Below are 25265 nucleotides of genomic sequence, written 5' to 3' on the forward strand. Positions count from 1 at the left end.
ACTAGCCAGTCAGCTTCCAAGTTCAAAATTCACTTAACCCTGGATAGGGCAGACAGCTTTGATCCCGGCCTCCTGTCTCCTTGTCAGTCGACCCCCTAATCAAGCATTTTCTTTTCTCAAAAGCCAGTGCCATGGTATTGGCAATGGCAACCCACTCCAGTACTCTTGCCTGGAAAATCCCATGGACGAAGGAGCCTGGTGGGCTGCAGTCCATGGGGTCGCTAAGAGTCGGACACGACTGAGCGACTTCACTCTCTCATGGTATTGGCTTCTATGCGTGTTAGGCAGCAAGCCCTTGCTAGGTAACGTTTCCCTCCCACACAGCTGTCTGCAGCTGTGTGACTGAGTTCTGGCTTGAGATGGAGAAGTGGAATTGGTGTGTGCAACTGCAGAGATACTCCCTCAAAGAAAAAGACCGACTCTTCTCCTGTTTGCTCCTTTCTGCAGTTTGGTTGCCAGAACAGCCGCTTTGTTGTTCATGTCCGCTTTGGTGTTGTGACATGTTGTTCGTGTCACTCAGTCATGTCCTACTCTTTGCGACCCCATGGACTGCAGCACACCAGGCTTCCCTGTCCTTCACCATCTCCTGGAGCTTGCTCAAACTCATGTCCATTGAGTTGGTGATGCCATCCAGCCATCTCCTCCTCTGTTGTTCCCCTTCTCTGCTGCTGCTGCTAAGTCACGTCAGTCGTGTCCGACTCCGTGCGACTCCATAGACGGCAGCCTACCAGGCTCCTGTCCCTGGGATTCTCCAGGCAAGAACACTGGAGTGGGTTGCCATTTCCTTCTCCAATGCATGAAAGTGAAAAGTATAAGTGAAGTCGCTCAGTCGTGTCCAACTCTTCCCAAGCCCATAAACTGCTCCCCTTCTCTGCCTGCCTTCAATCTTTCCTGGCGTCAGGGCCTTTTCTAATGAGCTGACTTTTTGCATCAGGTGGTCAAAGTATTGGAGCTTCAGCTTCAGCATCAGTCCTTTCAATGAATATTCAGGACTGATTTCCTTTAGGATGGACTGGTTTGGTCTCCTTGCAGTCCAAGGAACTCTCAAGAGTCTTCTCCAGCACCACAGTTCAAAAGCATCAGTTCTTTGCCTGGGACCCTCCAATATGGGGGAGTGTTTTCCCACAGGAAGTAACCGTGTGATGCCAGCTGGCAGTCCTTCAATTCAACTCAATGCTGATGCTCTTCACTTGCAGATATGTCAGCTGCCAGGAGCAAGTCTCAGCCCCACAAGACTTCAGGTGCCAATTGCAAGTGCAGGTCTTCAGCTGTGTTTCTGACCAAGCAGCTGTAAATCAGAGGTCCCCATTTCGCCCACCTTGATTTCCATTGATTTGCTAGCGTGGATCACAGAACTTAGGAAACCAGTTTGCTTATTAGAGTGTGTGTGTGCTCATTTGTGTCTGACTCTGCAACCTCACGGACTGTAGCCCTTCAGGCTCCTCTGTCCATGGAATTTTCCAGGCAAGAATACTGAAACAGATTGCCATTTCCTACTCCAGGAGATCTTCCCTACTCAGGGATCAAACCTAAGTCTTATGCATAGGTAGGCCGATTCTTTACCACTGCACCACTTGGGAAGCCCCACTTACTAGGTTATTGACTTACTATAAAAGAATACAACTCAGGAACAGCCAAATGGAAGAGATACACGGACTAAGGTATGTAAAAAGGGGTGTGGATCTTCTAGGCTTTTTGCCAGCCTAGGAACTTTCCGAACCCCTTCCTTTTGGGCTTTTATGCAGGCTTTGTTATGTAAGTTGATTGATTAAATCATTGGCTATTGGTGATTGAACTCAATCTCCAGCCCTTCTCCCCTCCCCAAAGGTGGGAGTGGGACTTAAAGCTCCTACCTTTTAATTGCCGTGGTTGGTTCCTGTGGTCCCATTCTTAGGTATTTTCCAGAAGTCACCTTATTAACATAAACTCGGATGTGGTTGAAAGGTGTTTGTTATAGATATCAAGACACTCTCTTACCACTTAGGAGATTGTGAGGGTTTTAGGAACTCTGTGTCAGAAAGGGGGACAAAGACCAAATATATATTTCTTATTATAAGTCATTATATCAGAGACCCTAAGACAGAGAAGGCCTGAGATGCTGTTCCAACCCCAAAGAACTTGTATACAGGAGAGGAATATGCATACTGCTGATGAGTAGTTTCAAGGGATTAGATCTGGTCAGCAGAGTCCCTGCAAAACTATGGATGGAGGTTCATAACATTGTATAGGAGGCAGTGAAACCTTTGTTATTTGGGATTTTTCTCACATCCAAAATTGACCTAGCTCAAGCTAGATACCCTTTTGGAGTCTTTATTAACACGTGTATCTTTCTTTCCCATAAGTGAATTCATGTATGAGTCTGTGGCTGATTTTTTTCACTAAACAATACAGTTCACTCCTTGGTCCTCATCACCTTCCATACTTCATTCATTCCTACAGCTTGTGGATCCTTTTGGCCCTCACCCTCTCTTCACCCTCACTGTCACCCCCCTAGTCCAAGTCACCACTGTTGTTGTTCAGTCGCTAAGTCTTGCCCAGCTCCTTGTGACCCCACCGACTGCAGCACGCCAGGCTTCCCTGTCCTTCACTATCTCTCAGAGCTTGCTCAGACTCATGTCTATTGAGTCGGTGATGCCATCCAACTATTTCGTCCTCTGTCATCCCTTCTCCTGCCTTCAATCTTTCCCAGCATCAAGGTTTTTTCCAATGAGTTGGCTTTTCACATCAGGTGGCCAAAGTATTGGTGTATTGGAACTTCAGCTTCAGTATCAGTCCTTCCAATGAATATTCAGGGTTGATTTCCTTTAGGATTGACTGGTTTGATCTCTTTGCAGTCCAAGGGTCTCTCAAGAGTCTTCTCCAGCACCATGGTTTCTTTCCTTTCTTTAATGAGTAGGCAGAGCTAAATTTTTTTGTTGTTTCACTGTTGTCATTATTTTGGTCCCTGAGGCTTGCTAGATCTTAGTTCCCTGACCAGGGATTGAACCCACAACCTCGGCTGTGAAAGCTTCAAGTTCTCACCACAAGACCTCCAGGGAATTCCCCTACCATAATTTCTAAGTTTTGCCAACTGATCATTCTGCTTCCACTCTTGCCTAGAGGTAGAACCAGTTTATTCTTCGATCCATTTTTCACCTAGTGTTCAGTATGATTTTTTTAAAAAAACTGAGCCAAGCCATGTCAGTCTGTGTTAAAAACCCTTCAGTACTTTCCTGCCTTATGTAGCATGAAATTGAAGCCCTTTAACAGGCCTACAAAGCTGAGGGGCATCCTCTGACTCCACTTCTTTTTCACCGCTGCATGTCTCTTGATTCCTTTCTCCATCGTCAAGCCCTTTGCTGTCTCTGTCATATGTCATCTGGAGCATCCTTCCCACAGTATATGCCCCACTGCCGCTGCTAAGTCTCTTCAGTCATGTCCGACTCTGTGCGACCCCATAGACAGCAGTCTACCAGGCTCCCCCGTCCCAGGGATTCTCCAGGCAAGAACACTGGAGTGGGTTGCCATTTCCTTCTCCAGTGCATGAAAGTGAAAAGTGAAAGTGAAGTCGCTCAGTCGTGTCCGACTCTTAGCGATCCCATGGACCACAGCCTACCAGGCTCCTCTGTCCATGGTATTTTCCAGGCAAGAGAACTGGAGTGGGGTGCCATTGCCTTCTCCGATGTGCCCAACTAGTACCTGCTAAAATGTCACCTCCTTAAAGAGGCTTTCCCTTAGCTCGCTTTGTGCTCTATTTCTCTTATAATCCTCATCACAATTTGTAATTATATATACATCTGTTCACTGACTTGGTCAGTCTCTCCCTCTCCTGCTTTCTCCAGAACCAAGGACCCTGCTTGTTTCAAGTATCAGTCCATCCTCAGGAGCAACCAGAGATCCAGACGCACAGAAGGAACTCAGTAAATACCTGTCAAATGAAAGAACCCCGGTTTAGAGTTAAGAAACTTTGGTTCAAGTACCATCTTAACTGCTTACAGGCTGTGCCACCTTGGGGAAATCAATCAACTTTCTGAGCCTATGGGGAACATGCGGAAAATGAAGCCTGCCCTGATTATCTCATAGGATTGAGGTGAAAATCAAACGAGATGAGGTAAGGTCAACTTTTTAAACTATGAACAAATGTGAGGGGTTAATTTGCTGTGGAGGTGGAGAAAACATGATGTGAGAACTTAGAATGAGAACCTACTTTCTCAAATACCTGAATGTAAAGTAGGCCTCTGTAAACTGGTCTGTCCAAGGCCTTGTTAATAATAACTGTTGATTCCTGGTCATTTCCTCCCATTATACAGCTGTAAACGGAGGGTTTTCTTGGCATACAAACTTTAGCGCTACGTACACCATCAGTTCCAGTAAATGAGTCCTTTTGAATTAAGAATGAGGAGTTTAGTGGCAGCTGCTAGCTGAAATGAAAGTTTTTTGCTAAGAACAATAAAACCTTCCCTTCCTTGCCCCTTGATCTGCTTGGCTTAGTTTGCTGGTGATGGCTGGGGTGTGGTATTTACAGAAAAGTTAAGAAAAGTGCAGGAGGTGGCCTGCTCCTTTGCTCTGGATGCCTACGTGGTGTAAATAATCCTCTTTTAATCACAGTCTAAACATGTTCCTAAAACAAGATGTTGGTGCCAAAAAGAATTCCAGGAGGCATTACTCTGATGGTGGGGCTTGGAAGGGGGAGTAGGGATGAGTGGGTTAAATAATAGAATCATCAGCCCCACTGGGTTTGGGCAGGGGGGTGGGGTACACACTTTTGTTGTGTGGATTACCAAAGAAAGAATTGAAACTTCGCTTTTCCTTTTAATAATCACCTTACTCTAATAGTACTTCTGTTTAAACTGTAAAGAATGTGGTCCTGTTTTCTCCTTCACAACACATCTATACAAACACATTGGATTTTTTTAAAAGAAATACTTTATTGGCGGATAGTTTTAGATATCTACAAAGCTGCAAGAATAGTACAGAGTTCCTGTATCATCACTTATCTTCCCTAATGTCAACATCTCACTATGGTACATTTGTCACAGTTAAAGAGCGATATTGGTATATTATTATTATTATCAATTAAAATCAAAGCTCTATTCAGATTGCCTTAGTTGTACCTACTGTCCTTTTTCTGTCCTGGGATCATATTTGATTGGGATTGTTTTGCTTTTTTGTTTGTTGTTTAAATGTTTTTTAAAATTTTTCTATGAAAGTATAGTTAATTTACAATATTGTATTTGTTTCTGTGTTTAGCAAAGTGATTTAGTTGTATTTATACATGCATATATTCTTTTTCAAATTGTTTTCCCATTTAGGTTATTAGGGAATATTGAGTTTCCTGTGCTATACAGTAGGTCCTTGTTGATTATATATTTTAAATATAGTAGTATGTGTATATATAAATTGGAGAAGGCAATGGCACCCCACTCCAGTAGTAGTATGGGCTTCCCTGGTAGGTCAGATGGTAAAGAATCTGCCTGCAATGCGGGAGACCTGGGTTCGATCCCTGGATTGGGAAGATTCCCTGAAGGAGGGCATGGCAACCCACTCCAGTATTCTTGCCTGGAGAATCCCCATGGACAGAGAAGCCTGGTGGGCTGCGGCCCATGGGGTCACAGAGATCAGAGAGTCGGACACAACTGAATGACTAAGTACAAGTGTATGTCAAGTCCAAACTCCCAGTTTATCCCTGCTCCCCATCTTTCCCCTGGCTGGGATTGTTTTGCATCAACATCAAAGTCATTAAAAAAAAACCAAACACAAATGTAAAAACAGGGAAACCATTTTTTTTTTGTTTTTTTTTTTGAGAGCATAAGTTTGCAGGCTTACAGGTCTTTGCCAGGAAAACCATTTCTTTTTTGTGTTTTCAGCCACACCATACAGCATGAAAGGATCTTAGTTCCCCAACCAGGGATCGAACCTGTGCCCCCTGCATTGGGAGTGTGGAGTCTTAACCACTGGACAGCCAGATAGGTTCCATAAAAAAATTTTTTTTAATTTATTTGTTTTTAATTGGAAGATAATAGAAAAACCTTTTTATAGTTATTTAACAACATCTTTCCAAATTCAGACTGTGGGTCTCCAGCTAAAGACACTTTTTAAAAGAAAGCATGAATATCTACCCGAAGGACCCTACGTAGAGGCTGCGATTGGTAGTGGAGTGAGGAGAAGGAGCGGAGGCTTGCATTCTGTGGTGCCACTGCCCTTAGTGGAAAGAGATTGTGCTGGAGTCTCTGCCATCTCAGTAATTAGGTGAAAGTTATGCACCCTCATTTTCTTGTTCTTTGCATGCAGGTATTGATGCTTCCATGGGGGTTTGTAGTAAATGTGAGTTGCAAAGTAAATGAAAGTGTTAGCAATATGCCCTGCATACTAGGACTCAGTAGCCATTACAGTTATTCTTTTATATTTAAAGAAAGGGAGCAAGGCATTTTGGAAATGTTTTACTCAGGGACTGCTTGTTTCAGTTCATTGCCGCTGAATAAAAACACCTTAATGTCACTGACCACAAACACACTCAGCCACATTCTTCCCTCTATATGGTTTCCTCTTCCTATGCCATAAAAATCATACCATCCTTCAAGACCTGGGGCAGATTTCTCCACAAAACATTCTCAGATGCTCTCAATGCTGGGAAAAGGGGATAACCAAGATCTATGAGTCTGTTCCCTCATCTGTAAAATGGGATTTAAAGTAGTCATGGTGGATTAAGGGAAATAATGTACATAAAATGCTAATCACCACATCTAGCACAGAGTACGATCCTCTGAAATAACCAACATAACAGCAACAACAATAATAGCTTTTATTTAAGACAGGCAGTGAGAATGGAAGGAACAGTAGAAAATCTCTTAAGGACTTACATACCAGGACAGACCTTGGAGGTTGATCCCTTGTATGGAATGGATGAGAGGAAGAGATGGGGAATGGCACTTGTCTCTAATTTTTGAGCAAGAGAAATGAAGGCTTTCTTGGAGTTATGGACAAGACTTTGGTGAAGTTTTTTAATTGTTTTGTTTTTGCTTTGTTTGAATGGAGTGTTGCAACTAGAAAATATGCCAGTAGACCTGGGCATGGTGGAATTTAACAGGTTCTTAGGATACCTGAGGGCAGGTATCCAAAGACTGCTGACTGTCTGGGTCTGGAGCTGAGGGGAGAGATGTCTGAGTGCCATGTTGGGGTGTGATAGCTTATGGTGAAAGATGTTGGATTCGTGATCTCCAAAGAAGAAGATTTAGCTTTGGGACCAGGGACCAGGCTTGATCACACAAGAGCTTTTGTGTAGCAGAGTTTTATTAAAGTGAAAAAGGGACAAAGAAAGCTTCTGACATAGACATCAGAAGGGGAACGGACAGTGTCCACCCTGTCTAGTCTTAGCAAGGGAGCTCTATACTTTTTAACTGGTTTTACAATAAGTCAAAAGAATGTCTCAAGGTTGTAAAGATCTTGCTAGACCCACTCCCACAACTTACATTTTAAGATGACAGGATTAGTCAGAAGTTTCTTGTTAAGGAGAAACATGTCCTTGAGCAAGATACATTTTTATATTGACTAAGACAAAGCAATGTAGAAAAAAATGTTTGTCCTTTTCTCCTCCTTGAGAACTCCAGACCCCTATCTCCTGGGGAACCCTGGACTTCTTATCAACCTCCCTGGGAATTGACTCTCTCAGGTGCCCCATCAAACCACAGAGAGGGGGAGATCACTGGCGTAACTCGTAAAGGAAGTGGCATCAGGGACTAAAGATAAAAATCTTGGGAAATATCTACATTAAGAGAAATACAGAGGGTGACGAGCCCAAGGATGAGGCTTCTCCAGCTTGAGGGGCTGAGAGACATCCGGCAGTAGCTAGAGGGGAACAGAAGAGGAACGAGATTTTTCAGGGCACATTGCAGGGAAGGTCACGTATCTATGCTGATAGGGAGGTGCTAATGAGAAAGATGGGCTGAAGATGGATCGAGGATATCTGGAGGGAAGGGAAGAATTGACAGAGGAGTGAGCAAACTGAGGACTTGGGGAAGGCACCAGCTGGGGTTGCGTCTGAGTTTTTAAGTGGGAGTGGTTTGAGCTTAGCCAAATATTAGGTCGGCCAAAAATTTCACTCAGGTTTTTCTGTACGATCTTACGGAAAAGCCCGAACAAGCTTTTTGACCCCACCCAGTAGTTCCCTTCCATCTCTCCTCTAGTAAAACACTTTGTATGTTTAAAGGATGGACTCTCAAAGTGTGATGTGGGACCCTTGGGCGCCCCCGAGATCCTCCCATAGCACACAGTGGGATTTTCTGTACAATAGAGGCTGCATGTGCCGTGGTGTCTCCTCACGGCTAATGGGAGTCTTGTGTTTCTTAGAATTTTCTAAGGCGGTGACTTTAGATTTATGTATATGTTTAGTGATTAACTTAGTTTTTTTCTCAGTACTTCTGTTGTGCTTTTACAGCTGTCTTCAGTTATACCTGCTATGACATCTGTAACCTTATTATCATCCAGTAAATTGCTGTTTTGAAATTCCCATATTTTCCTTGCATCTATGCAGAACCATAAGAAGTACAGGTGGTTGTCTTGTTTAGCAATAATATTTTTAAATTTTTGGAAAATGTTCCACTCTGTGAGATTTTGCCAAAAACTACTATTATTTTATAATTTTATATTTTATTTTAAATGAAAGAAAATGTGCAATATATTTTTCTTATATTTAAGGGTGAATTGTTGACTTTTGAAATGGAGACTAAAAGAGTCACTTTCTCAGTCCATTGCTGCACTGTCTACTTCTGAAGATGCTAAAACCGATAAAAATGACATATCAGAGTTCAAGGAAGGCAGGAATATACTACTCCCATTCCCCCAAAAAACAAAAATGAAAATTGGATGAAACAGTAGAAAAAGAAAGAAAATATGGTAAAAGTTAATTTTGTAATATTTGGCCTTTCTTGTTTTATACAACAGACCATTTGGGAGTAGATGGTTCCAATTAAATTGTACATCATTCTGAGATCAATCATTCAGACTGTAAAGAAAGGAACTGAATTGCCTTTTTAAAACAAAAACAAAAGACACTGTTTGAGAATTAAGAACAGTTTGTTACAGATTTTCAGACTAGAAACAGAAAGGCCACTGGAGTAACTCACTGAGTAACTTAGCGTCTTGCATTGGCTAAGGAACTACCCTCTACCGCTGAGAGACTAATTAAAACCCTGTAAAGCCGACAATGCTGAACACCTGCTGGATGAACAGTCAGTAAAAGAAATCATGGTGGTGCCCGTTTCCAATGATAGAGTAACTCATCAAAGACAGAGTTAATAAATCATCTGCAAAACTGTACCTTTTGCTTTGAAAATGGACAGATCTGCACAGCTGCCCAGACATCCTATTCTGTGTTACTTAGTATTCAAAACAGATAATCATCAAAGAATACCTGGAAATGCTCGACAACAGACATAAAGCTTGCTGAAATATTTAAAGTGTTGAATACCTTTTTGAATCTTAGGTTTTATTCAACCACCACCTTGACGTTTTTAGTGACAGCTCAAAGCTGGTTGTTGGTACAAGTGCTGGCACCTTGGCACAAATCAAGGCAGGGGTGCTACACTACGCCAGTGGGCATTGCTTTCTCTGCTGACTGTTGCCCAAAGACAGCCAGTTTCCATTAAGAATGTGCTTGGTGGGGCAGGAAAAAGAATGAATGTTATCAAATTCCAATGCTTGTAATCCTTTTAGTGCCTTGTATGATGACAGGGGAAGTGTGCATGAAGTATTTCTGCTACATCCCGAAATGTGATGGTTACTTAAGGAAAAGCACTTGTGCGGTTGAACTAGCCACGTTCTTCATGAGACTTCATTTTTAAAAAATATTTATTTATATTTATTTGGCTGTATTGGGTCTTAGTTGTGACGTGTGGGATCTAGCTGTCTGACCAGGGATCGAACTCAGGCCCCCTGCTTTGAGAGCATGGAGTCCTAGCCACTGGACCACCAGGGAAGTCCCCAGGACTCCATTTTTTTGAAGATTTATTGTATTTTTGGCTGTGCCGGGTGTTCGTTGCTGTGCACAGGGGCTACTCTCTAGCTGCAGTGCCCAGGCCTCTCACTGCGATGGCTTCTCTTGTTGCAGAGCACAGGCTCAGTAGTTGTGGCACGACGGCTTTAGTTGCTCCATGGCGTGTGGGATCTTCATGGACCAGGGATCAAACCCATGTCCCCTGTAGGCAGATTTGTATCCACCGACCTCTAGGGAAATCCCAAAAGGAATTTGGATTTCAAATTGCTACTAACCTTTAAAAAATACCGCTTGTCCAGTTTTGCTCTTGTATCAAAGAGCCACAATCACATAAGGTTAATCAAATACTTCTTTTCCAATTGCATATTTCTATGAAGCCAAGTTTTATTCCTATTGTAATAGATTGTATAAATAGATAATTCAGTTGTCTCCTATTAAGCCAATCATTAAAGAGCTTTGCAGAAATTTAAAGTGTCAGTCTTCTGACTTTTTTGTTTTGTATATATCAATATTTACCTTTTGTAAAATATGGTGTTTATATGACTATTTAACAAAATTGTTTTAAAATGAAGTAATAAGCATTTATTACTTCCATTTGTTACTCTAAGATCCCCTGGAGGAAGGCCCGGCAACACACTCCAGTATTCTTACCTGGAGAATCCCGTGGGCAGGGGAGCCTGGTGGGCTACATAGTCCATAGGGTCACAGAGTTGGTCCCAACTGAAGTGACTTAGCACAGCAAGCACATAAGCATTTAAATTTTTTCTCAGTGTTAATTTCTTACACCAAAAGTATTAATAGATAAAACAGAAACAAAAAAAATCTGTTAGATGTTCAATGATTTTTAACAGTGTAAAGGGTACTGTAAGGCACTGCAGTTTGAGGATCACTGGTTTAGGTTCAGGGAGCAGGGCTAGTGATAAGAGAGATTCAGGTGGATAAGAAAAGTTTTTAAATAGCCGTTAATTTTTTTCTTATAACTGCAGAATATTAAAAAGCCTAAAACTCTATTAAGTGTACCTGTTGGTTGGAGTTTGGTTAAATGGGTTTTTACCAGTTTAGTCAAGGAAGCAGGATGGTGTATTAAGGTTAGAGGCACCTAAATTTGGATTCTGGCTGAGGTAAGCAGGGGGAAATTACCAAAACTCCTGGCCTCAGTTTATCCATCTGTAATGTGGGATAATAATTTCTAAGTTAGACGGGTTACTGTAAGGATAAAACTTCTTGTAAATCTTTGCTAAAGTGTGATCTGTGGACTAACAAGGGTGAGTGAAAGTTGCTCAGTCGTGTCTGACTCTTTGTGACCCCATGGGTTATACAGTCCTTGGAATTCTCCAGGCCAGAATACTGGAGTGGGTAACCTTTCTCCTTCTTCAGCGGATCCTCCCAACTCAGGGATCGAAGCCAAGTCTCCCATATTGCGGGCAGATTCTTTACCGGTTGAGCTACCAGGGAAGCCCAAGAATACTGGAGTGGGTAGCCTATCCCTTCTCCAGTGGATCTTCCCAACCTAGGAATCGAACTGGGCTTTTCTTCACAGCAGGCAGATTCTTTACCAACTGAGCTGTCAGGTAAACCGTTAACAGGGGTTAGCAATGCTAAATACTCTGAATCATGATCCGTATTTTAATGAGATCCCCAGGTGATCTTATGCTCCTTAAAGTTTGAGAAGCACTAATGTGTAAGGCCCCTAGCAGAATGCATGCCTGTCACAGGTGCTCAAAACAAAACAAAAATTTTCCTGTTAGTATTTACTATTCTTCGGTTTATAACTATTTTAGTCTTTTGGACTAAAGTAATTGGTTTGGTTTTTATTTTTTTTATTTTTTCAAATATTTATTCATTTATTCGGCTGCACCAGGTCTTAGTTGCAGCATGTGGGATCTAGTTCCCTGACCAGGGATCGAACCTGGGCCCCCTGCTTTGGGAGCTGAGAGAGTTAACCACTGGACCAGCAGGGAAGTCCCTGGTTTGGTTTTTAAAAACACATCTGACCAGTTAATTTAGTGTTTTTCTTTTACTTTATTATTGGTCTAAGTAGCCCTTCAACTCATTTGAAAGATTTAGAGCTTTCAGACATATGGTTTAGACTCTAGAGGGTCTCCATCCCTCCTTTTAATTTATTTACGTACTCAACACATATCAAACACCTAATATGTGTTAGGGACTATGCATAACACTAGGTACTCACCCTTGTGAAGTTCTGCTAAAGGAGTTACTTAGAGCCAAAATGTGCCATTTTCATTGAAATATGTATGGGGAGGGAGGAGGGAGGAGGATTCAGGATGGGGAACACATGTGTACCTGTGGCAGATTCATTTTGATATATGGCAAAACCAATGCAATATTGTAAAGTTAAATAAAATTAAATTTTAAAAAAATGTGCCATTTGTAATCCTCAGGAAGTAAAACTTTGTGCATGTAGAGGAATAGCATACATTAAAAGAAAAAAAAATCCAGAGTATTTTTTTTTCCTTTTCTGGATTTTCTTAACTTTTATTTTATTTTTAAATTTCATTTGCATTTATTTTTTGCGACATTATTCCCGGACTGTAAGTTTTTTTTCTTCCGTTTCTTCTGGAATATCTTTTTCTTCTGTGCAGCCTCCTCTTCTGGTTTAGGAATACTCTGTTCTTTTTCAGTTAGGATCGTTTCAGTGTGGTAGGGAGAGCTCAGGTACAGGTTAATCCCACCGTGAGCCCCTATTTTGGGGGCTTTGTTCACCTGGATGTGCTCAGTGAGCAGAGAATCTACATCTAAGCCCTTCAGTTCAGCTTTACTCTCTGCATTTTTGAGCATGTGCAGTAAAAATCCAGCGCTCTTTCTGGGCCACAGACCCTGTGTCCAGCCCCACTATTTGGCCCGTGCACACCTACCTACTCCAACCTACTGACAATGGAATGGCATATGTCACTTCTGTAGAGTGACATCCTTCAGATACTTGGTGACTTTTCAGATACCCTTAAGGACCTGGGCGGTTTCATGAGTGTTCTTAAAGTGAACACAAGGATTTGAACCTCTGCTTTGCTTGATTTTGTGGGGTTTTCTGGGTCAAGTGAATAGCACATCATTTTTAGAGGTCACCTCGGGCTGCTTACCCCAAAAGTTAACTTTTATTAACATAGAAAAAAACTTTATTTACATCACAGAATACTTTTTGGTTTGAATTTTACATGGCCTTATGATAATATTGCTTACCTCAGGGACTTCCCTGGTAGCCTAGTGGTTAAGACTCTAGGCTTTTACTGTCCTGGCATCAGTTCAGTTGCTGGAGAGGAAACTGAGATCCTGCAAGCCACATCACACACACGCACACACACACACATATTTTTTACCTCAAGTTTTTTCACTTGCCTGCCATAATTTTGACCTGGAATTTTAAATCTTCGAACATTTGAGTTATTTTTCCAATACTGAAATATTACTGAAATTCTGTACCTGTTGAACAACTCCCTATTTCCCTATGACCCCAGCTCTTCAACTGTAATTTTACTTTTTGTTTTTATGAATGTGGCTATCTTAGATACCTCATATAAGTATGATGATATGGTATTTGCGTTTTTACTCCTAGCTTATTTCACTTGGCGTAATGTTCTTAAAATTTATTCATGTTGACATGAGAACATGTGACAGGATTCCTTTCCTTTTTAAAGTGGAATAATATTCCATTGTGTGTGTATACCACTTTTTCTCTATTTATCCATTGATAGATATTTGGGTTGCAAAAGCTGTTGTGAATAATGGGAGTGATGTGAACACGAATACCTCTTGACTATTAAAGATCATGCTGGTATGCATATGGGTGTGCCGCTAGACTACTTTGATGTGGACATGACTCCATCCCCATGCTGGCAAATAGTTCTTCACTGTAAGTAATAACTGCAGGCTTGAACTGGCAGAGAGGGAAAGGTGGGGCATTTCTGGTCAAGATTCCATCTCTAGATATCCCTCTGGGCAACAGCAGAGAAAAGGAGAAAATAGCCTGAATTATTCAGAGCAGAAAGGGTTTCCGGTCTGAAAAATTGCATGCCTACCATATGCAGGACACCATGCTAACATTTTCATATGTGTTGAGGGGGAAATGTGGGATATTTCTTGAAGTAAGATAATTATGATAGTTAAGATCAGTTTTGCTCCAAATTCCCATGGCACTGAAGTGATCCCCAGTGTCATGCATGGGCCCAGCAGGGGAGGATATCCTAACCTTAGCATGGAGGGGGGCTTGTTTTTTTTTTTCCTGAAAAGAGTTGAGAATAAAATATATTCAAATTTCAAATATAATACAAACTACTGAAATTTAAGCTTGACAACTTCTTTCCAGGCTGTCGGAGTATCAGTTCAGTTCAGTTCAGTCACTCAGTCGTGTCCAACTCTTTGTGACCCCGTGGACTACAGCACGCCAGGCCTCCCTGTCCATCACCAACTCCCAGAGTTTACCCAAACTCATGTCCATTGAGTCGGTGATGCCATCCAACCACCTCATCCTCTGTCGTCTCTTTCTCCTCCCACCCTCAATCTTTCTCAGCATCGGGGTCTTTTCAAATGAGTCAGTTCTTCACATGAGGTGGCCAAAGTATTGGAGTTTCAGCTGTGACACTTCACTTTTGTCAGAGTATATGTTAGCATAATAACCAACTGTGTGTCTGTGTGACCCATATGGCAGAGATCAGTCTCTCCAAGGGCACAGAGCCTTTGCCAGAGTTCTAACTGATGCTATTCACTGGTTGCTGGTTAAATAAATCATTGTTGCTGACAGTCCATCTTGAAAGAACTTAGTTTCAGTGGGGAGCCCCAGAACCTGTATCAGGTTCCCTAGTACTGCCTGTAGATGATATTGCTAATAAAATCAGTTCCTACACAAAAATCAAAACCAGCTTCGAGCTTTCCTGGGGACTAGGAAAATATGCCTTCAAGGAGGGAAAGAAAAACCATTGCAAACTTGAACCATTTAAAGTGACTTTCACTGATTTATTTTAGTCTATCAGTTCAGTCCCCAGAGTAGGGGAGAAGGATGACTCCAGACTCAATTTGTTGGTGTCACTTCATTGGAGCTATTTTACTTGTAACCATAGTGAATTTGGCTATTCTATGGTAGGGCTTCCCTGGTGAGTCAGATGGTAAAGAATCTGCCTGCAATGCAGGAGACTCAGATTCGATCCCTGGGTCAGGAAGATCCCCTGGAGAAGGAAATGGCTACCTACTCCAGTATTCTTGCCTGGAAAATCCCATGGATAGAGGAGCCTGGTGGGCTATAGTCCATGGGGTGGCAAAGAGTTGTTAACTGACCAAACAGCACAACAACAATGGTTCAGGGAAGCAGAAAAGGCACTGGCCTGAGAGTCAAAAATGGCTTCTAGTCCTAGCTTGACCTCTAACTAATTGGGTGCTTTAGACATGTGCCTGTCCCTCTGGAATATGAGCATACCTTCTGTAAATTCCAGCGGCCCTTGGACCAGAATAGCTCCATTCCTCAGACTGGAATAGCTTTAACAATCTGTGAGTTAGGGATATTGCTTGATCATTGTGTCCATTCTACTTTTTATTTGGCATTTTTATTTAATACATATATACATATATAAAAATTTGTACACAGTAAAAATACAAAATAAGTAATTTCTTCATAAGTTATGCAATTAAACAGCTACCTTTTTAAAGTTTAAAAAGCATTGTGAAAAAGAAAGAGGAAATCTAGTCAGTTCTTTATATCATTCATAATAACCTTGGTATAAAATATCCATACACGTGTACAAAATAGTGTACAGTTCATAAAAGCTGTGCAAAGACAGCAAAGTTCCATGAAAAAAAAATCAAAGAGGCTTGTGGGTCTCTATCTGTTCACCTCAGGCCCAATGCTCAGTGGAACATCCCTAGTCATGATAAAAGGGCATAAGGGAGAATGCTTGGTTCATATACCATAGATGCTGAAATAGTAAAGAAAATACTTTAAAACACACGGACAGAAATACAGCTTGACTCTTCCTCCCATTTAGAGATCTCACTTCTTTGCCCAGAGAGCACTGGGAATAGGACACACGGAAAAGATTTAGTGTTTATGCAGTACCTTAGACCAGAAGGCACAGGTTTGTGGGGTTTTTTTTGTTTGTTTGTTTTTTAGTTCTTGAGCTTTCTAAGGCCATTGCTATAGAAGACTGGGTCACCAGAGTTTGGAGTTGGCTAGGATGTGGTTGCTACCTAAGATGGGGATGTAGAGGGGTCTGGGAAGTCAGGGGTCTTGAAGTTATAGGCTTGATATTGTGAGATATCCTGTCTCGGTTTCCTGCTTCATACAGGCTTTCTTACAAGGTTGTTGCTGCTGCAGCCAGTAGCGCCTGGCACACAGCTTAAGCCAGGCTGTAGGAGTGAACACCCCTAACTGTGTTTAAGATAGCTTGCAATAAAACACGATAGACAGGACCCCTTGTGGAAGAGTTAAGGCTGGGACCAAGACCTAAATTTAACTTGTGCGGAGAGGGCTGTTGAGGGAGGGGTGTAGGGGAAAGAAATGTCGTTTGGGGCAACGGAAGGGGCCAGGGTGCCCTCGGACAAGGTGACTTCTGCAGCAGCGAGCGGCAGCGGGCCGAGTGAACACGCACCGAATCCCACCTCTTCAGTTTCAAAGCACTTGTAATCAGTACCCCGGGGGGCGCGGGGGCGTCTAAGACACCGTGATCTCCTCCTCGCCCTCCTCGTCGTCCTCGGAGTCGGAGAAGTCCGAAGCTTTGTCCGGGCTGCCTGAGCGCGCGGGCGAGGTGGGCAGCGGCGCTTCCAGCCGCGGGTCCCGCAGGTGCCGAGGGTCGGCGGGGGCCGCGTGATAGACCAGGCGGGGGCGGGGGCTGCCCGGGCCCTCGTCCTCCTCGTCGTCATCGTCCCCGGGACCCTTCTGGCCCACGTCGCTGAGGTCCGGGTGCGGGTTGAGTTTGGTGGGAAGGGTCTGCTCGCGGCAGCCCCCGCTAGACAGGAGCTCGCGTTCCTTGGAGTTCCGCCACTTCATGCGTCGGTTCTGAAACCAGATTTTCACCTGGGGCCAAAGGGGTGAGAGCAGGGGAGAGGGGAGGTTAGCGCGGAGCCCCCGCCACCGTCTTTGCCAGCTCCCCACCCCTTAAAGTGAGTTGGGACGCCACGTGGCACTTTCCATTCAGCCCCCAATCTCATCCCCGCCACCCACTTCACGCATCTCTCGCCGGGTCTTAGGGTACCTGGCCGAGGTGGGCGGGGGTGGGGTCGCTGCTGAGCCTGGGAGAGACGGGGCAGGGAGAGTGGCTATCTATCGCGAGGAGCCTCCGCGAAGCCGGCTCTCGCCCCTTTCATCCTCTCTAGTCCTGACCGCATCTGTACACTGGAACCTAAACGGTTTCCTAGAACCCTCCCATTTAGACCATGCCTGGCGGGGGGGGGAGAGGGGGGGAGGGCTACGGGGAGACCGCCCTCACCTGTGAGTCTTTCAAGCCCAACTTGGCCGCCAGCTTCTTGCGGTCCGGCTTGCTGATGTACTTCTGCTTCTGGAACATCTTCTCCAGCGCCTTGCGCTGCACGTCGGAGAACACGGCTCGACGCAGCATGCCCCTGCGAGGCTTGCCGCGGGCGGCCAGTGGCCAGGAGAAGGTCCCCGGGATGGGCACGACGCTGGAGGACGCTGCGGAGGCCAGGAGTGCTAGGTGAGTGAGTGGGCGGTGTCCTGCCCCGTCCGCCCCTCCTTTGCGGCTTCCTTTGGTTTTGCTTTCTGATCCTTCGTCTCTTTAAAGCTCTCCTTTTTCTCCCCCTGGAGAATAGGCTACGAACCTACAAACCTGCGAGAGTGAAAGGCGCTTTCCGCCCAAATAACTTTCCCTTTCAACCGTGCAAACCCGGATTAGGTAAAACCACGGAAACACAGAAAACAACCCCCACAATAGCCTGTTTCGTTTTTCCATTCAACGGTCTCAGGGAAACCAAACCTGCGTGCATCAGCTAATATAGCAGGAGAAAAAAAAAATAAGTTACAAAAGTAAAAATAAAATAGCCAGCCGAGGCCCCTTGGGTTTCCCCCCTAAGCTTTTAGCACATTGGTGGCTTTTGCATTCTTTGGATGAAAATGAGGTGCTTTACTGATTTGTTAGGAGAAAATCCGCTTTGGATTTTTTTATTTTTGGAAAAATCCAATCAGTATTCATCTTTTTTATAATAATCTTTCCTCCCCTCATCCGCAAAACGTAAAGAATTCGGCCCGAATACATGAAAAGTGGCAGCTAATTAGCACATTGACCGCTTCCCAATGGGTATTGGCATGATAAAAGGAGGGGGTAGGAGGGTGGGGGAGAGTTTCGCTTTAAGGGAGGAAAAAAAAAAAAAAAAAAACCCAAAAGAAACAGAGACTCTAATGAAGCGTGAATGGTAATTGTGTAGTAATGAACTAACAGAAAAAGACTGAGGACAAGCAGCGAAAGCCATATATTACTGGGACAAAAGAGATTTACACTTTCAAACTAAACACAACTGCAGGCCAAGACCATTGGGAGAATACTGATGGCAGAGGCTTCTCTTCCCCGAATCATTTTCATTAAATGGACATGAAAAGCTATTTATAAAGCTCGGGTTGTTTTTGTTAGAGCATTGAGCTGGGGGAGAAAGGGAGCAAATTCCATTAGCAGCAACAGCATGAATGGTGGGAGGGGGGACGGTTGGTGAATTCTCTCTCCCCCTTTCAAAAATCAATTGCGTGTTTCTTTCGCTGATATTGGGAAGTGCTGTCGAGGTTTTACTCACCGCCCCCCACCCCCGACCATACCCAGTCTCCCTTCCCTTTATAAGAGTTCCCATCTCCTCAGTCTTGACCAGCTGTAGAGTTTTGAGTCATCACTGGGATTGCAGGATGAAAACTTCGTGGAACCTGCTTAAGGTGTTTCTCCTTTAAACTGGGACCCAATTATGGACCTCCCTCCGACTTCCAATTTTACGAGTTCTACGGTCTTTAAAACGGTTTGGCGGTGGGGGGAGGGTATGATTTGGGAAGTCGGGCTGGAAATAGAGGGTTGGGGGTGTGGGAGGATCTAGTCCCCCTCCCCCGGGCGACCCCAGGCATCCCACACAAGAGGGCACCCCATGTGGTCTTGTGAAAAGCCCGAAGCCCTGAATGAGTTTTAAAGAGAAATTAGCCCCGGCTGGTAGGTGTCTCTCCTCGGCTCGGAGGGGCGAGGGCTGGTCTGTGTGTGGCTGCCCGGAGGAGCTGACCAATTGGTCATGGTGCTGAAACCTTTGTGGGGAATCGTGGCCAAGTGCACTGACTCTGTGGGAAAACGGCGGCGTGAAGGGATGCCAACAGTTCCGCGCCGGGAAGGGAACCGCCTCAAATTGGGACCATGACAATTCCTGCTAATTTGTAGAGCAGGGAATTGGTGCAAAGTGTCAAGCAGTCACTGCTTGTGCTAAATAGGGCATCAAATTGGCGCGACGGATTCGTGAATGTTGTACGTCTCGCAACCTCTGAACCAGAGCGTAACCCCGTGGGGTGGACGGAGAAATATGGCTTCGGGGCAGGGAGCGATGGGGTGGGGCTGGGGTGACTCCAGCCTCCTGAAAGGAAGGGGGACGAGACTTACCTGGGAAATAAGAAGATCTGATGAAAGGCTGGAAAGAGCCTTCAAAGTAGGGAAAGGCAAAGGTCTTGGGAGGGACACTCTGGAGCAAGGTGGGAGACGTTTCTGGGAGTGAGGGAAGGAGGAACAGAAGGAGGAAGACAGGGAATTTGATTAGGTCACCTGATTATTGTACAGGACAGTGAACACATGACATGATTACATCTTAGGCTGGTTTCAAAGGCTTCTTCCTCAATGAAAGAGTAAAATAAATGTTTCCCTAACACTGTCTCATCTGTGGAACTCTCCCCATAGTCCTCACAGTCGCTTACCCACCTCCCCCCCCAATATCATCCTAGGCACAAACAAGATGGGTAGAATTGGAGCGGGGGAGAAAAGACTTGCAGACCCACAATACTTGTTAAGCTAGTAAATATGTTGTCTTGGGTTTAAGAAACGGGCTTCCAGAAGCTGGAGGGCAGAAACGCAGAGGCCCAGGGGCGTGCGCTCGATTTCCCTGCACCAGGTACTGTGCGCGCTCAAACTGCAGGTGTTCACATTCATTCTGAGGGTGGGGCGAACCTGGCGGCTTTCCTTTCTGGGAATCGTCTGGACCTACGTGTCACATTGCTTGACCTGGGTCCTCGGGGATCTTGTGTTAAGTGTGTGCGCTGCTGTGTGCGTGGGTACCCGCTGCATAAGGGAAACTGAGGCCAGAACAGAACAGCCCTCAGCGTTTTGCTTTCACTTACCGGTTCTGGGCGCCGAGGAAAGGATGGCGTTCACTCCAAACTTCAGAAACGTGGGCTCGCTGGCAGGGGAGACGGCGGTCTGCGGTGAGCCGCCCCGCCGGCTGCCCGGGCCCGGGGAGCCCAGGTCCGAGGCTCCGGTGTCTGTGAGAGCCGCAGGGGCCCCCGGCCTAGGGGGCGACATACTGGGGGTGGGCACGCTGCCTCGGGGCAGGTAGGCGGGGGGTCGGCTGATGCGGATCAGATCCTCCACCAGGAAGCTCGAGTGACCGGAAAATGCCGACTGCAGGGACTGGGGCAGCGTTAAGGTGGGCGTGGGGCGCAAGAGGCTGGGGTACCCGGCGGGGGGCGCGAGGAGGCCAGGGAACATCATTTTAGGCGCAGGGCGGGCCGAAAAACTTCTTCAAATGGCCAGGAGGTAAATGCCTGACTTCCCACCCCTCCCACCCCCGTGGTGCCCTCTCTCTTGGGCTTAGCAAACGTCTTTAAGGAACGATCCTACTTGGGCGTCTGCGAGTCCTCCGTAGTCCTCCCGTCGAGGTGATGGTTTTATAGTGGCCTGCCCGTTAAAGCGCTTTGAAAAGTGACAGCTCTGACAATGAAGTTCAACAAAGTTCTCCACTCGAGCTTCATTCGCCGGAGGCTCTGGGCGATCTGATTGGCGCAGGGGTGCAATTTATGATTGGATTAGTCTTCATAAGCATGGCCCGCACAATGGGCCGGCAACAAAGGCTGGCGCGCATCAATTCTGCATATCGACCGCCTCTTTGCAATACAGTGCGCCCCCGAAGCTCTCGCCAGGAGTTTTTGTTCTGGAGCAACACCCGGGCTAATTAAATGCCTATTTAGAAGTTTCAGATGACATCTTGCCTTATAGAAAAGGAATTATTTAGAGAACACACTAAATTTATTTGCAGCTCCCCTGCTGAGCCTGGAAAATAAATCAATAAATATTCATAGAAACTCATCTCCAGGCAATCAGTAAAATAATCCTCCCCCCTTGTGCAGAGGGCAATGAAAAATTTCAAGTCAATGAACATAAAAATATACTCCTTCTTCGGTCTCTGCCCTCCCTATACATTACCCCAGCTGAGGCATAAAGCAGCTGTGAGGGGTGGGTTAAATAAACGTGGAGTAGAGGAGTGCTGTTCTAAAATACTAGGGAAACTTGAAATCGATGCTTTGGAGCTATTGAATGGGCATCCCTCGGGGGTCGGAAGAGGGAGTTCTTGGTTTATTTCATGTTGGGAAACTAATTGAGAGAGTTGGTGATACCTGAACAGTAATATGATTCTCCTGCAAACCCCTGCAACTTAGAAAACAATTTTCAGTATCCTGTCTTTAGAAGTGGCACAGAGGAATGAACCACAGCTAACCCAGAGGAGGATGAGAGGGGAGCCTCGAAAAGGGGCAAGGTGGCAGGGTTCCATTTCCCAGGGCTTACCTCTGCTGGAAGCTGACTTGTGCAAGGAGACCTGAAGGCTCTGGGTGCTCCGCTGGCTCTTTCCCAACCTCTAGGAGCCCTTGGCCGTTTCGCTTGAAACTCAAAGCATGGACTTTTAAAACCACAGCAGCAGAAGTTTGGAATTTGTCCTGAGAGGGTCCTACCCATTGCCAGCACTTCCCCGGGCATAGTTTTGCTGCTTCTTAACAACGGCAATGTACAAATGAGTGAAAACAGAGCGAAGGGTGAGGTCCCCAAAAATGTTGGTCCACACCAGGAAAGACGATTCTTACTTCATTTGGTACCTCAAATCAGAATCTTCCTGTAGACTGCACTTGGCTTTCCTCTGGGTTGGGGCTGGGGTGGTGCTGAGTCTCAATTCCGTTCCTCGGCTAGATAACAGATGTGTTAAATGTCCCATTCATTTCTTTAGTGTGGCTGAACCTCCCCAAAGAGAAGTGTGCAGCCCCGCCAGGCCGCCCTGATCCTATTAACCATGAACTAACTGTCACCTTCAGCTGGTTTTCCTTTTTGCTTTTTAACACAAAGCTTTCTCAAAAATCTTATTAACCAGCTTTATTTCTCTCGATGGTTTTGTTCAGGGCGTTTTGTGTTAATGATCTCCATGTCGCTGCTTTAACCATTCAATAAAAGTGCATCTGTGATTTATATCACATTAAACCAGAAATAGAGCCCGCTAAAGCTCTCCCTTGATTCAAATTAAAAAGTTATTTAGAGTTGGGCTTGGAGCCGAATTAATGCTCCAAGAGGACACAAGTATGGAGTTTCTGAGCCCAAGGCTGTTTATGGAGGCATTCTGGGGAGCAGGAGGTGGAAAACCACTCAGGAAACAGCATCTTTTAAATAAATGGCTACTTAAATAGGGAAAATGCATTGCTGAAGTTAACTGGAATCCCCTGGAATTGAAAGAGAGACATATTTGAAAAACTTCAAATGTTCCTCTTTTAGAAATTTTGCCATAAAATAGGGGAGAAAAGGGTTTAAAGTATTTGAACATCTGTGCTCTCACATTGTCACAAAGTTTTCATTCCATATCATCCCTCCTACCAACTGCTTTCTGGAAGCAGAAAGAACAGCTCTGGTTTGTGCGTTCCCTCTCACCTCTCTTCTTTTTCTCCTCTTCTTCATTCTAGTCCTTTCCTCCTCTTCTCCTGTGTTCCTTCCCTTCTTCCTTCCATACCCCCGTGTTGGGTTTCTCATCAAGTAAGAGGGCTCAGAGCTAGAGCTTCTGACTGCAGCCTACTGGAGACAGTCTACTTTTGCAGGATTTTGTTCTGAGGGAAGAAAGGACTCAAAGCCAGTCTAGGGCCTTCCTAACCTTCTCCCTTCTCTAAACTTCTTCTCCATCTGGGGTATTAATATTTCCCTGGTGTAGTTTTTACAATTAGTATCGTGCCCATAGAGCCGCTCCTTGATCCCCACCCTTACACACACACACACACACACACACACACACTCTGACCATCCTGCCTCACACTAGACTGACTACTACTAACGTTTCTTCTTTTAAAAAGGGGGGCCTGACACTTTTTGGAAGGTGGGTCAACCCCTTGCTGCGATCCACGTGTTCTCGGCCTCCATCTCCATAGCTTCCTAAAGCATCCCTAAGGCGCCAAAGAGGAAAAGTGAGGGCGGGGTGAGGGCTGGCGCCCGTGAAAAGGCAAAGTAAATCCCAAGGAAGCAAGAAATCAGACGAAAGGATCTTACTTGAAGTGATCTCCTTGAACGCGTCTTTTCAAACTCCGCCATAGCCTAGGGGGCTGCGCGGTGCGGCGTGGCGCTGCGTCTAAGACCTGTGACTAATGCCGTTTGACCTGGGCCCACGGGGTTTTGTGCGTCCTGCCATTCATTGTAATGTCGTTATCTTCGAGTTTATTTCAGAGAAGTCATTTGCATCCTCTCTCCCAGAACGGGGTTTTCTGTTTCTCTTTTTGGGGAAAAGAGAGAATCGGAGGCTCGGATTGGGGTGAAGGCCCTCGTCTGTGCCGCGGGCGCACCGCTCGCCTGGGGAGGCCTCGGCAGAGGGAGCCGGGGCTCCCGGGGCCTCCCGGCCAAAGCTGTCCGAGCCTCCCTGGGCAGGCAGAAAGGACTCCTGGAACCCGTCTGGGGTTTCCACCCCACCCCTACTCCCGGGGGCCATGGAGAGAGGGCGGTCCCTACCCCACGCTCGGAGCTCTCTGGCCGCTGCGCGCCCTCTCCAAAGTGGGTCTCACCGCGAGCGCCAGCCCGGGTAGGCACAGGCCACCAGTGGGGAGGTGAAAGGTCTGCAAAGTAAAGAGTGACTTCAGATTCCTTGCCCTCCTAAAAGATAACGAACGTGGCTTCGGAAAGACTGGGACCCCAAGTTCACACTTTTTGCCAGAGTTCAAAGCCGTGGAGCTCCCAACGGGAGCTACCAACCAAGAGCGCTTTGCAAGTTGGCGGGCTGGCGGGCTGCGGCGGCATCGGAATCAGCACCCGCCTCCTGGCTTCTAGAGCCTCGGGGCAAAAGGAGGAGCTGACGGGCGAGGCAAAGGAGGAGAGCAGCGAGGCTCGGGCTGAAAGAGCTTTCCTGCCGCCCCAGCTCTTTAGGCGAGTCGCTCTATTAAGACACCTCTAAGGGGTTCACCTTCAGAATAGGCCACAAGGAGCTACCGGCTGCCCCAGCCCTTTCTAGCGTCTCCCCCCACCCTTCATTCCTTTCACACACACTCTCCCCCGTTTTCCTTGAAAATCCTTCTATTGTGCCAATCAAGCAGATGGTTTGCAGGAAATATAGCTTGGCCTCGCTGACCGAAACTAATTTTAACTAGCTTTCCAAGCCCGAAAGGTTTGTTTTGCTCTTACAAAATAGCCCCCAAAACAGCTGGCAAGGGTGAATTAAACCCATTAAAGACACATTTATAAGAAATTATATTCACTTAGATTGTCTGAACCCCCTTGTGCAGCCTAAGAGGGGAGATGAGCGCATTTAAATGAAAATGTCGCTGAATGCTCCCCTCCTTAACGTAGGCTGAAAGTCTCAAAAACATTTTACTAAATAGATTAACTTGACTATTGTCTTGCATCACATTTATCAGCTTCATTAAGTGAATAGCTGAACAAATATATTACGCATGCATGAAAAGCTCTTTTTCCAAGAGCCTCATTGTATCCTCAGCCCTGACAGGTGGTTAACTGTGTGTTGTGTTTTTTTGTGGGTTTTTTTTTTTTGTGTGTGTGTGTTTTCTTTTTTTTTTTCCAAACCCAAAGAAAGGGGATCTCTTTAGAACAGAGCTGTGCTCAGGCCCGGCTTGGCGGGAGTTTAACTCTCTACTTGGGCCCTGCAGCCAAGCGATAGTAGCACCATGAAATGTTGACAGAGGCGATCTGTGCCCATTCAAGATAATGAAAATGAAATTTTGGTGAGCTGAGCCTTGAGTGCTTTTTCTCTCCATTACTCCAACCTCCTTGTCTTGGAAATTAATTTTATAATGCTTCTTTTCAAAGCTGATGTCTCCTCCCCCCACCCCCATTAAAAGTAAATTGCTTTTGCCTTTCCTTGATTAACT

The 25265-nt window shown here is 45.3% G+C and overlaps 1 protein-coding gene and 1 long non-coding RNA gene across 9 annotated transcripts in view; one reads left to right on the top strand and one right to left on the bottom strand.

Moving 5' to 3' along the window:
• The first annotated feature begins 348 nt into the window (after positions 1-348).
• The window catches only part of LOC147342435 (uncharacterized), a 103926-nt gene continuing 79009 nt past the window's right edge, over positions 349-25265 (top strand). The window contains exons 1-3 of one of the 5 annotated variants that reach the window (XR_015157796.1): positions 349-1661; positions 3978-4090; positions 8920-9434. This is a non-coding gene — a long non-coding RNA (uncharacterized LOC147342435). Of the gene's footprint in view, positions 1662-3821; positions 4091-8673; positions 9435-25265 lie in introns of those variants that run through there. The other 4 variants (XR_015157794.1, XR_015157793.1, XR_015157797.1 and 1 more) reach the window with 4 other exon arrangements.
• Positions 15492-24362, bottom strand: DBX1 (developing brain homeobox 1). 4 transcript variants are annotated; one of them, XM_086384338.1, is made up of 9 exons: positions 24344-24362; positions 23896-23999; positions 23443-23662; positions 22837-23009; positions 21715-22106; positions 20274-21201; positions 19546-19647; positions 17401-17603; positions 15492-16988 (listed from the first exon to the last, which is right to left on the bottom strand). In XM_086384338.1, the coding sequence occupies exons 6-9, from the start codon at positions 20641-20643 to the stop codon at positions 16626-16628; spliced, it is 1038 nt and encodes a 345-aa protein (XP_086240464.1). In that variant the 5' UTR covers positions 20644-21201; positions 21715-22106; positions 22837-23009; positions 23443-23662; positions 23896-23999; positions 24344-24362; the 3' UTR covers positions 15492-16625. The 4 variants fall into 4 exon arrangements, with proteins under 4 accessions (XP_086240464.1, XP_086240465.1, XP_086240463.1 ...); XM_086384339.1 differs by lacking the exon at positions 24344-24362 and having other exon boundaries at positions 20274-20924; positions 23896-24223; XM_086384337.1 differs by lacking the exon at positions 24344-24362 and having other exon boundaries at positions 23896-24223.

The sequence above is a fragment of the Bos grunniens genome, chromosome 29 (assembly GCF_055505025.1).
Source record: "Bos grunniens cultivar Pamir isolate PY7600 chromosome 29, Bosgru_T2T1.0, whole genome shotgun sequence".
NCBI classification, from domain to species: domain Eukaryota; kingdom Metazoa; phylum Chordata; class Mammalia; order Artiodactyla; family Bovidae; genus Bos; species Bos grunniens.